Raw genomic sequence first — 17,229 nt, 5'->3', positions numbered from 1 at the left:
ACCTCCCTCCTGCATACCCACCTCTGCCACAATTCCTGAATAGAAGTTCTCACTCCACTTTGTCCACTGAATAAACCCCACAAAGGGAAGAATCCATTGGGTTGGAAAGCAGGGGGCATGGGTTCGATCCCTGGTCAGGGAACTAAGATCCCACATGCCATGTGGCACAGCCAAAAAAAAAGAGAGAGAGAGAGAGAGAGAGAGAGAACTTTTCTAAGTCATTCACACCCTAGTATGAATTTTCCCAGATTGCTTTGCTCACTGCAGCTGATTCAGCCAAGTTTTAAGCACGGGGCACCTGGGAGTCAGACCCAGATGGGGTCTCAAAGGTGGAGGCTTTGAGTAACTGAGAGGATAGAAGAGGAGCAGTAGGAAGAAAGGGGGCGCAGAAAGTGAGGGGCACAGATTCCAAAGACGAACTCGGCCTGTTTCAAGTTTGCTTCCTCCAGGAAAAGAAGCATTCTTCCACTCCCTCTCCACTCCATCCCCTTCCTCTGTACTGTACACACCACTTTCCCCAAGACTCAGCCCAATAGCCATGAGAAGCAAGAGCAAAATAAGGCCCATAGGCTAATTAGACATCCAGCAACCCCATATAACGACATTTCCATGGGGAAATGTGTCCTGAGTCCCAAACTACGGACCTATGAACGTGCTTGAGGAAGCAGCTTCAGGGACACGGCCTATCACTGAAAGGACAGCTGCTCTCCGAGAATCCCTGCTGTCTGTCCCATCAGGACACATCGGGGTGCCTGGAGCTCCTTTGACATGTGTTCAATGTTAAGTGCACTTTGGACCAATTTCGTCAAAATATTCGACTTGTCAAGTTTGGATGCATTCTATTATTTAAGAAATAAGCCTGCTTTCTGCAGGGCCATCCCAACCCAGGATGCGGTTACAGTGGAAAGCTACTCAACTGGAAACTTCCCAGAACATGGCTCAGGGCAGGGACAATCTTATCAGGAAACTTTCTGTTTGCGGTGAGGGTAAAGAGTGACATTTAGCGGCTGATAAGGTCATGCCTGAGGACTTGGAAAGCTACTCAACTGGAAACTTCCCAGAACATGGCTCAGGGCAGGGACAATCTTACCAGGAAACTTTCTGTTTGCGATGAGGGTAAAGAGTGACGTTTAGCGGCTGATAAGGCCATGCCTGAGGACTTGGACTGTATATAAGGAGCGGCTCCTTCCTGCTGCTGTATCGCTTCCCATCTTCCCACCTCTGGAGTCTTGGGAGCCAGGAAGAACCATGAAGTGGTTGCTTCTCCTCACCTTGATAGCACTCTCCGAGTGCACCTCCTACAAGTGAGTCTGGGGGACGCTCTGCACGAACAGCAGCTTCCCAGGGGCTATTTCCCTTTGCTGCCCTTCCCACTGCCTTTCTTTCCTCCCATATTTCTCCTCTTCCCTCTTCCCTTCCTCCTCTCTCTTCAACCGTCCCAAGCCTCCCCTCTCTGCTCATCTGGGGACACAGCACGGCAGACGTGGTCAACAGCCCAGACCCTCCAGTCCAGCCCGGGCTGGGTCCGCAGCTCCAGCACTGGGCCGGGTGACTTTGGGCAACCACGTACCCTCTCTGCATTCCTGTGCCCCAAATGGGAGCAACTCCCCTCTCGACTTCCTTCTTCCGCTCTTGAGCCAGCTTTGTTTTCCTTCCAGGCCTTCCACGGCACCCCATGAGCAGGCCCCTTGGCTAATTACTCTTCTTCCTCCAAACCATCTGTTTGCAAATGCTCCGCCACAGGGTCCCGCTCACCAGAAAGAAGTCCTTGAGGCAGAAACTGATCGAGAATGGCAAGCTGAAGGACTTTCTGCAGAATCACCAGTACAACATAGGCAGCAAGTACTTTCCCTCGGAGGCCACCACCTTGATGTCCGACCAGCCCCTTCAGAACTTCCTGGATGTGAGTGTGTGGGCAGGCAGTGGGTCAGCTCCAAGGACTTGGCCCAGTGGAGAGAAGGGGGTCCCAGGAGTCTGGGAAGATGGGCCAGCGCTCCAAACCCCCAGGCAGCAGTAAGCCAGGGATCTGCTCCCTGGATCTCAGAGGCCCAGGGAGGGCAGGAAAACTCACAGTCAGAGTTGCTGCTCTCGTTCATTCGTTCGTTCGTTCATCCAGTGCTTACATGGATGGAGCACCTTCTATGTGTCCGGCACTGTGCTGGGCCCAGAGAAGCAGCAGTGAATGAACCTCAGGGAGCCCACAATCTAGTAGGAGAGCCTCACAAAACGTAACAAGTATAACCAGGCTGAGGCCATGCAGTGAACGTGACACACTGAGTGTGCTGCAGGTGTGCAGGGACACCTCTCTGGAGCGATGAAGAGACAGCGGGGGTTCCAAGAGGACCGGAGAGGGTCCCAGAGAGTGGGGCAACTTGCACTAGACCCTGTGACACTGGGGAGCAGAGTGTATTTGAGGAAAGGAAGCCAGTGTCCATTTTCAAAGCGAGGTCTGCGGGGGTCAGTGGGTGGAGCCAGACCAGAGTCTGGGATAAGGGTCTGCAGGCTAACTGCCACCGCCTCATTTTAACTAGGGAATTTCGGGACGATCCCTTTGACTCTCTGTTTGGGACGCAAATCCCTTCGTTAGAGAGTGTGTCCCCTGTGTGGAGGCCAAGGTTAGGAAGCAACGCTGCCTCTCGTTAAGAGCTTAGCCTGTGAGATTTGCCAGACCTGGAGCAAATCTAGGGTCTAAAGCTTCTGAGCCATGGGACCTTGGGCAAGTCATTTAAGTTCTCTGAGTGAGACTCAGCTTCCTCGCCCGTAAGACAGAACCATTACTATCTACCGTCAGAGGCTTGTTTCAAGTAATTCATGCAATAATGTAGGTGTGGGTTTTTTTGCTTATTTGTTTGTGGAGTGCTTAGCACAGGGCCTGGCCCTTGGTAAGAGCTTGTTCAAAGCTTGATAAAGTTAAGCCCCTTTGTTCACTTGACAAGTATTTACGAAGCGCCTACCCTGTGTCAGAGGCTCTCTGCCAGGAGCTGGGGAAACAATGGTGACTGAGCAAAGATCCTGGAGCTTATATTCTAGAGGACAAATAAGAGACAAACAAATAAGAATGTAAGATAATTCCAGGTAATGACAAATGCCACAAAGAAAAGTTAATTAATTAGAGTAAGGGGAAGAAGAAGAAGGGGACAGGGGCGAATTTAGACATAGTAGTCAGGGAGGGCCTCTTGGTGCAGGTGACATTTGACTAGAGCACGGAAGGACTGATGAGAAGATCTAGAGTAAACATTTTCCTAGCACAAGGGATAGCAAGTGCAAAGGCCCTGGGATGGGAATGAGCTGGTCATCAAAGAGCCACATCAGCGTGGCTGGGACAGAGCTGGCAAGGGAGAGACTGCAGCCGCTAAGAGTAAAAAGCCTGAGGACACCCTTTCTTGAAACCCATCGCGCGCACCTAGATTTAGGAATAAGATATCTCAAGGGGTCTCCGCCTTTAGGTGGGTGACTTGTTTATCTCCCCGTCAACAACTTAACGAAAAAGCGCTTAAGCATTTACTGGCTGGGTGCTGTCAGTTTCCACTCCCGTCCGAGTGCACGTTCTCTAGGATGGCAAGACTGAGACACTTGAGGCAAGAGGGGATAGCACATTATTATTGGGCGTTAACGAGGCTTGGGAGAGAATAGTCAGTGGGTGACAGGAGAGCAATAGGGGAAGACTTCAAGGAGCAGGGGGGACCAGGCTGGGCCTTAAAGGATGGATACACTGGAGAGAGAGACAAAGGCAAGGAGGCCAGTGAAGGGGAAGGCGGGAGGGGGCCGAGATGGCCCAGAGACAGTCCCCGGGGAGGCCAGGCTGCGGAGTCCCCCGTCACTGAGCTATGCTGCCCCCACCCTGGCAGATGGAGTACTTCGGCACCATCAGCATTGGAACCCCCGCCCAGGACTTCACCGTCATCTTTGACACTGGCTCCTCCAACCTGTGGGTGCCCTCCGTCTACTGCTCCAGTGTTGCCTGCAGTGAGTGCCCCCCTGCCCTCTCTGGGCCCCCAGCACCAAGTCACCTAGGAGCCCTGAACACTCAGGGGCCTCAAATAGGTCCGATTTCAAGCCTGCCGGAGTGACTCAGGGACCCACTCAACAGGCATGCACTGAGCGCTTACCATGTGCCAAGCACTAGGCTTAGGTGCCCTGGGAGGTGAAGGGGCGAATCACATGTGGTTCCAGCCCGCAGAAATTTCAGTCCAACGGCAGAGAGAGTGTGAAGCTGCCCGTCACCATGGGCAGCCGTGGGCCTGCTCCACTCGGCGTTCACCCGGGGGGTCCTCGGGAGGGCCTTCAGTCAGTGACGTGGTTAGCCAGATGAGTTCACTTTCTCCTCCAAAGCCCCGCCCAGGACCAAGGCACCCACCAAGGAAGGCGCCCCCAGCCCGTGACTCTGGCTCAGCTTTTGAAGTTTGACAATGTCTCTTCTTGCCCTCACAGCCAACCACAACCGCTTCAACCCTAAAAAGTCCTCCACCTTCAAGAGCACCAGTGAGACGGTCTCCATTGCCTATGGTACCGGCAGCATGACAGGCATCCTTGGATACGACACAGTCCAGGTGAGCCCCCGCTGGCCAGCACCTCATGCTGCCCGGCCCTGGGGCCAGCTTCCAGGGATAGCACACGGCCCCCCGAATCAGCTCATTCAAGCAACACGGGTCTCGGTGATCCCAAAAGTAACCTGATTGGGGCACGCGGAAAGTGGTGGAGAAACCACAGATGTTTCTAGCGGAGGAGCAGCAGGGGTAAGGGGGTGGGTGCCTGGAGCCAGAAGCCAACCTCAGGGTCACCCAAGCTGAATGCTATGGAGGGGCAGCGAGAAGGGAGAAAGTGCCTCAGTTCTCTTTTAGCACCTCCTCTTCTTCCTCCTCCCCCCAACCCACAGCCCCCTCGAGTCACAAAATCTCCACAAGCACCCCCATTTTCCAGGGCACAGCAGGGGTCAAGGGCTCTGATTTGCCTGGGGTCTGCTTTGCACCCGATCCTCAGAAACACAAACACACGGTGACCATCTGTTCCACAGCAAATTCTCACACCAAGTTGCAGACGGTGCCCATCTGGAGATCAGCCTCGACTGTCACCTCCAGTGGAACAACAAGCATTCCCAGGGATAATCCCTCTCCTCTCCTTCCAGCCTGATGCCCCGGAAGCCAAGTCCTACACGAAATGAACCAGGGATGCTCTGGGCCCGGGGCTGGCAGCCCGCAGTGCTCAGTCAGCACAAGCTGGTTATGAACACCTTGGTTTCCCCACCCAGGTTGCAGGCATCTCTGACACCAACCAGATCTTTGGCCTGAGTAAGACAGAGCCCGGCTCCTTCCTGTACTACGCTCCCTTCGACGGCATCCTGGGCCTGGCCTACCCCAGCATCTCCTCCTCCGGGGCCACCCCTGTTTTTGACAACATGTGGAACCAGGGTCTGGTTTCCCAAGACCTCTTCTCCGTCTACCTGAGCAAGTAAGTTAGGCAAGGAAGTTGCGGTCACCTGGTCCAGCAGGGGGCTGTCGAAGGCTGGGTGGGCTGGAGAGAGTCTTGGCAAGCCGGGGATCGGAAAGGTCAATGTCTAAGGCTCTCTAAGGTATATCTTTGGAGAGAATGGTGCCAAATTCCTCTCTGATGAACCATCTTCATTCGTCTTATTTTACTAGCGAGAGTCTTTGTCACCTTGCCTCACACAAGTGAGATATCATTAGCCATTTTCTCTCCTGAAGACCACCGTTTAAAGTGAATCCACTTAAAAGTGGGGCCAAAAGTTCATAGCAAAAAACGAAAAGAAGATTTGATTGGGACTTACATCTTGAACAGTGAAACTTTTAAATGATGAAAGCAAGTTTCTTTCATTAGTTAACAAAATCTAGGTTCCAGGTGTGACGATGAGTTAATTCTAAGAATAAGGCATAACAAAGTCTTGATTTTGTCTGAGTAGAGGTTTATGCCAGAATGTCCGAGGGTGTGTCCTCGACTTTCCCAAGACACTCAACTCTCCTCTGACGTTCACGTCCTTCTCTTTTGAAGCGATTTGTCACCATCGATGTGCTTCCCTTTAGTTACTGACTGTTCTGCTAACATCTCCTTGTGTCACAGGTGCTGTCAGATGTTTATAGGGGAGGCAGGGTGGGGTTAGGTGAGCTGGGGTCACGTTCTGTCCGTGTCCAGTTCTTCAGTGATTAATTTCTTATTGTCACCTACGTTTGTTTCCCTATCTAACCGAAAACCGCAGAGATTTAGACAATGAATATTCCAGTAACCAGGACTCCTGCAGTTTACGGCGGGAGGGCCCTTTTATCCTTTTTTCCTCTTGGCCACTTGATATTCAAGTTTCAGCTCTTAAACATAACCTGCTTTTATGGGCACTTAGATATGTCACACGGAGCCAACTAGAACAGAGTTTCTCAATCTCAGCACTATTGACATCTTTGGACCAGATGACTCCTTGCTGTTGGGGGCTGTCCTGGGATGTCTGGCAGTCTCCCCGGCCTCTACCTACTAGACACCAGGGGCTCCCCCGACCCCCGCCCAATCATGGCAATCAAAAACACCTCCAGACGTTGGCAAACCATGAACGACTCTATCAAGGCCTTAAGAGCAGACACTGTCATTCATTCATTTCTCTTGAGGTCCCCACAGCAATGAGAGAGAGTATTTGGTGGAAACCACACAACCCTTCGGAACCAGAAAGACCTGGGCTCTAATCTTGGTTTTGCGGCTCCCTGGCTGTGTGACCTAGGGCACATTGCCTCACCTCTCTGAGCCTCAGTTTCCTCACTGTAAAATAGAAATAATAATAACAATAGTGACTATGGCATGGATCTTGGTGTGAGGATTACAGGAAGCCCTGTGGGTCGTACACTCTGCATGGCTCCTGGCAAGAGTCCGATCAAGAGTAGCTCTTAGAATGCCCACAGTTTATATGTTCAGTCGAATGAGTGAATGAATGAGTGAACAACTGAATTCCTGCCTTTTCCCCTCCACTTTCCATAGAGATGATGAGAGCGGCAGCGTGGTGCAGTTCGGTGGCATCGATTCTTCTTACTACACGGGAACCCTGAACTGGGTGCCTGTTTCTTATCAGGGTTATTGGCAGATCACCGTGGACAGGTGAGGTCACCATGGATGGGCGATATCCTGGCATGGGCCCCAGACCCCATTTCTTTACAGACTCATAGTTAACTAAGAATTCCAGGATCCCCCTGGAACAGGCGGCACAGGGAAACGTGCTCCAGGAAGAGAAGGCGGAAGTTGGCCGAGCCAGAGAGACCCTGACAAGGGCACGTCACGGGAGGAAGAGTGCTGTCAGGAACCCCCAGACACTCTGCAAGGATGAGACAGCCACTCCCCTTCTGAGCAGGGAGGCAGGACAATCTACCAGCATCCCTGGGGAGAGGGGAGGACCCCCCCCCTGTCCATACATCTTGGCCTTTAGGGTACCTGTCACTTTTGGTCTAGGATCAGGGCAAAACAGCAGAGAAGTTGTTTCAAACCATTTCCTCCCACTTTCCCCTTCAAATCCTGTCTGCCCCCAGGCAGCCTCACCCTCTGGCTGCTCTGCCCCCAGCTGGCCTCCTAGGGTGACCCATCGCCCAGGTTTGCCCAGGAGTGAGCAGTCTCTCGGGATGCCGGTCTTTCGGTACTAAAACCAAGACAGTCCTAGGCAAACTGGGACAGGCTGGTCACCCTACGTCTGCCCCAGCCATGCTAACATCCCATCAGTGCCTCAAACTCCCACCCCTGCTCCCCTTGGGTCTAGAACAGGGCAGTCAGGGCTGGACTTACCTGGCCATCACTCCAGTGTCTCCATCACTCCCCACCCTGTGTCCCCTCTACCTGTGACGCCCTCCTCCAACTCCTCACTCCCTAGCAGCCTCTGGGCGTCTGCTTCCCTGAGAAGCCTTCCCGGGTTGCTGCACACTGCCGCCCTCACCCTGGCTTGTGTTCCCGTTCCCTTGCCGTATGCTCTGCCCAGCCCGCTCAACTTATCTTTCCAGCCAGAGTGGAATCTCCCTGTGGTCAGATACCGTGCACCCATCTTGTCTGGCTTTGCATCTCCCGTGCCTAACACAGAGTAGGCACTCAGTAAATATTTGTGGAACACGCGAATGCATAGAATGAATGAGTGTGTGAATGAGAGAAGCTGAAATTTTATGCATCGGCCAATGGATGGGGAAGAGGGACCCTCCAGGGTCACCTGGTGCCTCCTTGGGAGACGTACCCCCTGGGGGCTCCGGGGACCCTGACTTGCATCTCAACCTCAGCATCACCATGTCTGGAGAGCCCATCGCTTGCATGTCTGGCTGCCAGGCCATCGTTGACACCGGTACCTCTCTGCTGTCCGGCCCGACCAATGCCATTGCCAACATCCAGAGCTACATTGGAGCCAACGAGGGTCCCTACGGCAGCGTAAGTCCAGCACTGACCGCCCTGTTCTAGACCCAGACGGTGGACCTGCCACACAGGAGGGATGAAAGCCTTTCTAATCCTCACTCTTTCCAGATGGTGATCAGCTGCTCCGCCATCGACAGCCTTCCCGACATCGTCTTCACAATCAACGGTGTCCAGTACCCTGTTCCCGCAAAGGCCTACGTCCTGCAGGTAAGGGGGCTCTGAGCCTTCCACCTAGATGTGCCTGCGCAGCACGTGGCCACATACTCCCCCTTGGCACAAGGGCAAGTGCACTTCCACACGCTGGAGCTCACATCTGCTCTGGACAGCCTCCGGAGAGAAAGAACACTGCAAAAGTAAATGCATGAATGAGAATTGGGATGCAACACCCCCAGGGGGAAAAAGCAAGGCAAGGGCTGATGGCGTGAAAAGAGGATTTTTAGTGGGACACCAGAGTCCAAGCTCTGGGTCTCAATTACTAGCCCGTAGATACTGAGCAAGTTACAACCTTCCTTAGCCTCAGTTTCCTCATCTAAAAGCTAGAGCTTTCCCCACGCTCAGGGTGTGGTTAGGGTAATCACGCGAGATTGGCCACATCAAAGCTATGAAGGGTTGGGCAGATAGAAATCACAGCTTCCACAGGGTAAGGGCTTATGATGCTCCTACTGCCTCTACCACATAAAAATCTTTAGGCAGAGGAGCCACAGGAAAATTCTGCCTTCGATTACAGTGCCGGATGGAAAACGAGTTTTGCCCAGTGGGTCGATGTCATTCAGCAAGAAATAGGGAGGCCCAGGCCCCTCCCCCGGGGATGCTGATTAATTAGGAGGGGGTGGGGCCTGAGCCATGGTGGGAGGTGGGGCCCGGGGGGGGGGGGTCAAAGCTCCACAGGTGATTCTAATACAAGCCACGGTTGCTGGCCCAGTGACTCAGTGAATGAAAAGGACTAACAGCTGATCCGCTTTGCCACTGGTCAGGATCAGAATAATGAGAAAAGGCTGCGTCACCAGGGCTTCCAAAATCCTTCCTCGCAGCTGAGTTCTCCCTAAAGCCCTTAGCTGCGATGCTGACGTCAGGGTGTATGCATCTGCCGGAAACCCTGGATAATGTCTGGTAATCCCTGGGAACCAAGAGTGCAGTAAGCCGCTTCTACAGGCAGACGCCAGGCCAGGGAGAGCCAGGAGGCTCCTCCTTGCACGTACCTGGCAGGGGACCACGGCCCTGGATGCTCACACCCCAGCGCCTGTCACTGCTGGGTCTGTGTCCCAGCTCCAGTTTCATTCTTTCCTCCAGAACCAGGGAAGCTGCATGAGCGGATTCCAGGGCATGAACATCCCCACCTTCTCCGGAGAGCTCTGGATCTTGGGTGACATCTTCATCCGCCAGTACTACACTGTCTTTGACAGGGCCAACAACCAGGTCGGCCTGGCTCCCGTGGCCTGAGCCCGAGTCTTTCCGGCCACTTCCCAGGAAGATCCCGCCCTAGTTTCTGTCCCTGTTTGTCCTTCGATGTAGATAATTCTCCTGATTGTTCTTCCTCTGGGATCGTGGAGGTGGAATCTTGGCCCTGTTCCCTGTCACGCCAATAACGTAGAATAAATCATAACCTCCTGGAAACTGCTTTATGAGGTTGCATCTCTTTGTCAGTGTTCCCCTTTACATCACTGGGGTCAGAATGCCAGGGCAGGGGGACAGAACTGACCACATCCATTTGGACAGCACCAAACACGGTGACAGTAGCAGCACACTCTTTGTAACAGAGCCGGCAAGATGAATGGGCCTCGGTTGGGCCAGCTGGGAGCATCATATAAAGAGTTGGGGACCAGAAATGCCAGGCCCGTTGCCTCCTCATAGAAGAGAGCACCTGAGTTCTTGGTTGAGGGAGTAACTTCTTATTTTTCCCAAAGCCAAGAAGAGATAAGGAGAAAAGGAAAAAGATTAAGGAGAGGGGCCCACTGATGGGTGACTTCCTAAGTAGGGCAGGCAGGGTAGGAATGACCGTGAGACATGGGCCAGAGTGGTGAGAGAAGCTGACACCCCAAAACCTACCAGGCTGTTCTGTAATGAGCTGGTTGATGCAGACTAACCCTTGGGAGCCCCTCCATACTCTGGGTGCAAGACACCAAGCTGATCCGTTTCCCCATTGGTGATTGAAAGAGGATGGTTTTCCATTCCCCAAGGAGAGGTTGAGAGAGGGAGCTGACACGCCGTCAGCAAACCTGCCCTAGAAAGGTAGCCAGGAAACATCTAGAGCAGCAGTTCTCAGAATGGGTTTTGGTAGCAAAATGTTCAATGAAAAAGTTTCAAAATAAGTATGCAAGAGGCTACGTTCTAGGTCCTTCTTCAAGGTCCACAAGGCACAGTTCCCAATCAAAGGCTCTGAGAACTCCTGCCGCAAAGCGATCTGTTTCACTTTGACTCAGTTCAGCTTGATCTCAGTTCCTCTTCTGCTGGTCAACCTATTCCAGCCCTGTGCTCCTCGGCGTGCACGTTGGAAGAATTCCCATAGCGCCTGCTTCTGCTGGGTTCCAGGCTGTCCGCTGGAGATACCGGCCTGAGCGCTGGAGCTGGGCCTCCCTGCTGAGGCGGACTGACTTCTGGGTGCCCAGAACAAGATGGCTTTAGGAACTCTTGTAACATCATCCCCCAATTTGTAATTTGTCACATAAATACAAGATATTAGGCTCAAGGAAGGGTGAGGTGAGCTCTTCCTACCCAATGCCCCAGGTCTTCCCAGTGTCACTTATACCCTATCTAGCTGCGCAATCTTTTTAAATCATAAATTTGATCACAACCCTCCCTTGCTTCAAACCTTTCATTAATGCTCTGCAATTGCACTTGGAATAAGACATTATATCTTTGGTGTGGCTTCAAGGCCCTGCATGCTCTGGTCCCCATGGACCTTCCCTGTGTCACCTTAATCCCTCTTACCCTAAGCTCCCACCTCCCTGGCCTTCGCCCACCTCCACAAATACCCAAGTTCTTCCCCACCTCCAGGCCTTTGCACACACTGTTCCCTTTGCTTGCTGTTCCCTTTTTCTTGACCTGCTAACTCCTAGCATCCTGCAGGTGTCAGCTCACACATCAATTCCCTGTGAAGCCCTCCCTGACCACCCTCTCATGGGGTGGTCCTGCTTTCCTTTATGGCACTGGGCACAGCTGGAGATGATGACTCAGTGGGAGTGTTTGTGTCAGATCCACCAAGGCAGAGACTGTGATCATTTAACTGTTGAAGCCCCAGCAGCAAGAGCAGGGCCTGGCACATTGGAGGTGCTCAATAGATATTTGCTGACTGAGTGAAGGATTCAAAAAAAAATTCTTTTTTTGACCGCACCGCGCAGCTTGTGGGATCTTAGTTCCCTGACAAGGGATCGAACCTGTGCCCTCAGCAGTGAAAGCATGGAGTCCTGACCACTGGACCTCCAGGGAATTCCTTCAAGATAACTTTTTAAAAGGAAACTACTAGGATAAGATGAAAGAGTGGATCTGATTTGAGAGAGGCCATGGTTAAGACCACAGATGGGGGACTTCCCTGGTGGCTCAGTGGTTAAGAACCCGCCTGCCAATGCAGGGGACACAGGTTCAAGCCCTGGTCTGGGAAGATTCCACATGCTTCAGAGCAACTAAGCCCGTGTGCCACAACTACTGAAGCCCGCATGCCTAGAGCCCATGTTCCACAACAGGAAAAGCCACCACAATGAGAAGCCCGCGCACCGCAACAAAGAGTAGCCCCTGGTCTCCGCAACTAGAGAAAAGCCCACGCGCAGCAACGAAGACCCAATGCAGCCAAAAATTAATTAATTGATTTTTTTCTAAAAAAGACCACAGATGGGTACACTGTCACCCCCACTCACATTCTGTCCTAGTCATACTTGGTCATGGGACCAGCAGGTGGATTCTCAGGCTTCTGGGGATGAATTCCATGATGTCCTGGCTCTGCTGTGTTTGTGTTTCTGCTGTTTCCCCAGCACCTCCCGTGCCCCAGGCAGTATTCTAGGCTCCAGGGATGCACCATCCCCTCCCCCGACCCCGTGTTCCCCCTTCTCAGCCCCTCAACCCTGGGATTCTTGGATCCAGACAGAATCTAAAAAGAATCCCCATTAGCTCATTTATACCAGAAAGCCGCACGCTAGCATATCTGATCTGACACTTTGCTCTACAAGGTAAGGTGGATTCACATTCCTCCTCTACGGTCTCAGGCCTCTTCCCCACCCATCTTTCCCCATTTCCTGAGGGCCTCAGGGGTCTAAGCTCAGTTCAATCCATCTTTTCCACTCATACTTGTCCAGGAGTGGTTTTAGTGTTTTTTGTTTTTTTGGGTTTTTTTGCTGCACCACACAGCTTGCAAGATCTTAGTTCCCCAACCAGGGATCGAACCCCGGCCCACGGCAATGAAAGCGCCGAGTCCTAAGCACTGGACCGCCGGGGAATTCCCCAGGAGTGTTATTTTCTTTTTTTCTTTTTTTTTTTGGGTACGCAGGCATCTCACTGTTGTGGCCTCTCCCGTTGCGGAGCACAGGCTCCGGACGTGCAGGCTCAGCAGCCATGGCTCACGGGCCCAGCCGCTCCGCGGCATGTGGGATCTTCCCGGGCCGGGGCACGGACCCGCGTCCCCTGCATCGGCAGGCGGACTCTGAACCACTGCGCCACCAGGGAAGCCCCCCAGGAGCGTTATTTTCATCTCATATGTCTCTGCTCTGATCTGTGGAACCCAGGCCCTCCCGAACATGGACTCTTGCACATCGCTGGAGGGGGCATCCACGGGTACAACCCCTAAGGAGCGCCATTTGGCACTATCCATCTAAACGAGGAATGTGTTTACCTTTCGGCCCCGTAACTTCACTTCTGGGAATTTATCTTAAAGATAGACTTGCACACGTGCAAAATGATGTAAGGCCGAGGTTACTCTTTGTAGCATCTTTGGTAAGAGCAAGATTTGAAACGACCCAAATGTCCGCCCCCAGGGGCTGGTTAAATGACGTCTGCTGTGTGTGCACAGGAGCCTCTGCGCAGTTGTAAAGAGCAGAGAAATGAGGATGCTCGCGAAGGACTGGGACAGAAAGATCTCGAGAAGAGACCGTTAGGTGTAAAGCCACAAACTGAAACACAGGTGATAGCAGAGCCTCTGCTATTTCATCTTTGAATTATAACGAAAATAAGACTTGCCTGCACATACATAAAGAAACAGAGAAAGGGTACCCGAGAACCAGACACCACAAAAGTGGTGGGGAGGGAAGGGGGAGCCTTGGTGGATGTGGGGTTGGGGAGACTCCTCGCTAAAACACTTTTATATATCTTTATTTCTAGTGATGGGATGCACTACACATTCCAAATAAGTTAATGAAAGGCATTTTTAAACCTCTGAACGTTTATCCTAACTAGAAACCTACTGTGGTTTATCCTCAAGCCCGTTTATCTGATAAACTCCAAAAGCAGGTCTCTTGAACCGGGTCCAATCATTTGGCCCGTCGGGAATTTCCTAGGTCCCGGGAAACTGACCCTGTGGAACAGGCTCCAGCCCACCGTCCCCGTCCTCTACTGCAGGGGTCCCCAACCCCTGGACCACGGACCGTAGCGCACGGCAGGAGGCGAGCGGCAGGCAAGAAGGCGAAGCCTCATCTTCCGCTTCCCATCACTCCCCATCTCTCCCGTCACCGCCTGAACCAACGCTCCGCTACCCCGTGGAAAGACCGTCTTCCATGAAACCGGTCCCTGGTGCCAAACTGCTGGGGACCACTGCTCTCATGCTTCCTAGAACCCGACATATGGACTCCTAGCTAGGGGGAAATGCAGGGTGTACTTCGCCAAGAACAAACACCCCGCACACACACACCTGCTTGTCGGAACCCAGGCTGCTAAGAATTCAGACCAGCTCATGCATTCGTTAAAAGCACTCTGTGCCCGGGAATTCCCTGGTGGTCCAGCGGTTAGGACTTGGTGCTTTCACTGCGATGAACCAGAATTCGATCCCTGGTCAGGGAACTAAGATCCCGCAAGCCGAGTGGTGTGGCAAAAAAAAAAAAAGCACTCTGTGCCCATCTAGGGTCTTGAAGGTGGTCCTCTGGCCTCCTGGTGCCAGTCAGTGCTGGGCAGGGGGCGTCACACTGGGGCTTACCGCCAGCAGAACACGTTCTTACCAAGTTGGGTCCCACCAAGGCCTCCCAACATGTCACAATGGCACTGCCTACCCACGGGGTGGGGGGTTAGGGGGGTGGGGAGAGGGGCAGGAGAGCTCCGAGCTCCCCTCAATGGTCCTGAGAAGGGCCTGCGGTGACCACGGTGTGGCGAGAGCCCTGGCCCAGCCACGGGGTGCTCTGGAGGCAGCCCCTGCACCTCCTCTCCAACCCCATGCCCCAGGTCTTCTTATGCCCAGAGCGAGCAGACAGGAGGCAGGCATGATCCTTGGGTGAGGCCAGCTGGACATGCTGGAGAGCCGGCAGGAGCCCATGAGCAAGAGAGGGACAAGAGTGGCGTCCTCAGGCCTTCGGGGGACAATTCCGAGGTATGTGCTCCATGACCTCCCAGAGGGTCCGCAGGAGGAAGGGGTGCAAGTTGCCCGTGGCAGGGACCCACTCTTTAACCAAAGCTGATTGGTTTTCTTCCCTTCTCTGTCTCCCTTCGCCCTCCCTCACCGTGCTCTCTGGGTTCACCTTCCGGGGCAGCGACTCTCACCCAAATCTCTCTCTCTCTCCGGGTCTGCCCTTGGGGAGCTCAAACTAAGATACGGCCGTCTTGGCACCTTGAATAAACTGCAGCCATCAAGTGTCTCTCTGCAACTCCAACGGAACAAGCCAACCAAATGCGACTTGAAGGGGAAAAGCCCAGGCTGGGAGTCCAAAGCCCAGAGCCCTCCTCCCAGATCAGCCTTCCTAGTCTGTGCAACCTTCGGACACTCTCCTGACCTCTCTGGGCTTCTGTAGTCTCAGCTGTAAGCGGGGAATGGGAGTGTCTCAGATAGTCATGTTTTTATACTTGGACCGACTTGAGGGAAGTGTCTACAGCTGTCCTCCCACCCCCTAACCCTCGGCCTCTTTTTTTTTTTTTTTTTTTTTATGGCCATGCCGCGTTGCTTGCAGGATCTCAGTTCCCCGACCAGGGATTGAACCCAGGCTCTGGCAGTGAGAGTGCGGAGTCCTAATCACTAGGCCACCAGGGAACTCCCCACCCCAGCCTTTTATTTTTTTTAATGTTCAAAATGAACACTATTTACCTGAGTTCTGTGGAGAGGGGAGACTAGTATTAAAACTTGAATTGCATCCTTTGTTGAACAGAGGGATAGCGGTGAGAAAATTGGCACTGACGCTGAGCCTCTACCATGTCGAGAGCTGGCTTGTGTGAGGAGCAGAGCCAATCAGTGTTCTACACTTTCATCCTGAAGTTAGATCCCAAGTGGCATCATGAAGCTGGGTGGGCTGCACAAGGTCACAAGCACAAAGCCCCGAGACTTATGGAGTCTGTATTATGTGCTGTCATCTCAACTCCATGAGGAAGGACTGTTGTGAGCCCATTATACAGATGAGGGAACCGAGACCTAAGGTCTCACAGCTAGTCACAGCAAGTAGGGCTCAAACAGGGGTTTCACGGCACCCCAGCCCTCATTCAACCACACCCTTTGTGTCTTAACTGGTCTCTAAGTAAGATGGTCTCTAAGTCCTTTGCATCCCTAAAGTCTTTGGTTTTCATGCTCCTAATTCCAAATTCATTATTCCTGCCATCCTGCTTGGATTAGGACCCCTCCCTACACTGACACCTGGGGCGGATAACCCAGATGGCCTTTGCAGCCAGTACCTACTGGGGACACTCCCCGCTGGGATACACGGTGAGCATCAGGGCAGAGAAGAGGCAAGGGGAGGATGGCCTGGGCCAGCGTAGGCGCGGGTTACTCTGCAGCCCCCTTGGGTTTCAGGGATAGCAAGTTGGTGGCATGGTGACAGCATAGCTCTCTGTCTTCCACCCCCATCTCACTTTCCCCCATCAATGCTAGCACTGTCCTCTTTCCAGCTGTCATGGAAACTGGGCCACACCGTCCAGATGCCCCCTTCAGGACAGACGCATTTATTACCCCAGCCGCAGGGAAGGGTGTTGACTGACAGCTCTCAGCCACCAGCCCTCACAGGGAACTGCCTTGGCTGACACCCCTTTCCTGGGCCCGCTTCCCACAGACAGAATTACTGGCCAACATGGGGGCACAAAGCCCTGTCCCCTTGTCCCAACTCGGGCTGACTCTGAAGGCCAGCCCAGCCTCAGAGCTCCACAGGGGGTTGGCTGAGACCGTGCCACTGCCGGGCCCCACCCCTGCCTCCTGCTTGCCTCCCTCGGCCCACAGATGTTAAAGCTAAGCACAGGCCCTAAGACTCCACTTGCCTACTATTCCCTCCCGGGGAACCCATCCATCTTTTCCGGCCCCTCACTTCAGAAGTCTCCTAGCATCACAGGCCACCAGGTACTTACCTAAGACCCCTCCCCACCTAGCCCCAGGTCTCTGCAGGCTTTTCTCCTGAGCTGGGGGTTGAGGTGGGCACTAGCTCATCACCTGTGGGCTTGCAGTGACGTTTTCCCACCTGTCCAAAGGCGAGAAGTGAATGAGCAGGGCAGCCTGGGGGAGACCGAGACAGATTTTAATCAGGAAACCTCGGGTGAGGACACATGACAGCTGGTGGCACAATCTCAGTGGAATCCCAGGCCCCTCGGACCCTCCTGCTCCAGAGGAGGGACTCAGCTGCCCCAACCTTTCTCAGAAGACAGGCGGCCCACGCAGTCCAGGGAGGATGCTGACGGTGGAGAACGTGTTGCTGGAGTCTCACAACACATCCCAGATGCTTCTTGGGAGCAAGGCTACATCGGGCCCTGAGGGTTTTC

General features: G+C 53.4%; 1 protein-coding gene across 1 annotated transcript; it reads left to right on the top strand.

Moving 5' to 3' along the window:
- The first annotated feature begins 1,217 nt into the window (after positions 1 to 1,217).
- On the top strand, positions 1,218 to 9,985 carry LOC307189898 (pepsin A-4-like). Its single transcript, XM_079928412.1, has 9 exons — positions 1,218 to 1,304; positions 1,744 to 1,903; positions 3,849 to 3,966; positions 4,432 to 4,550; positions 5,249 to 5,448; positions 6,973 to 7,089; positions 8,244 to 8,388; positions 8,482 to 8,580; positions 9,664 to 9,985. The coding sequence occupies exons 1-9, from the start codon at positions 1,249 to 1,251 to the stop codon at positions 9,811 to 9,813; spliced, it is 1,164 nt and encodes a 387-aa protein (XP_079784538.1). The 5' UTR covers positions 1,218 to 1,248; the 3' UTR covers positions 9,814 to 9,985.
- The last annotated feature ends 7,244 nt before the right edge of the window (positions 9,986 to 17,229 follow it).

Source organism: Stenella coeruleoalba (genome assembly GCF_951394435.1).
Source record: "Stenella coeruleoalba genome assembly, chromosome: 8".
NCBI lineage: Eukaryota > Metazoa > Chordata > Mammalia > Artiodactyla > Delphinidae > Stenella > Stenella coeruleoalba.
Note: the sequence above shows the minus strand (reverse complement) of the source record. Positions and strands in the feature narration are given on the sequence as shown.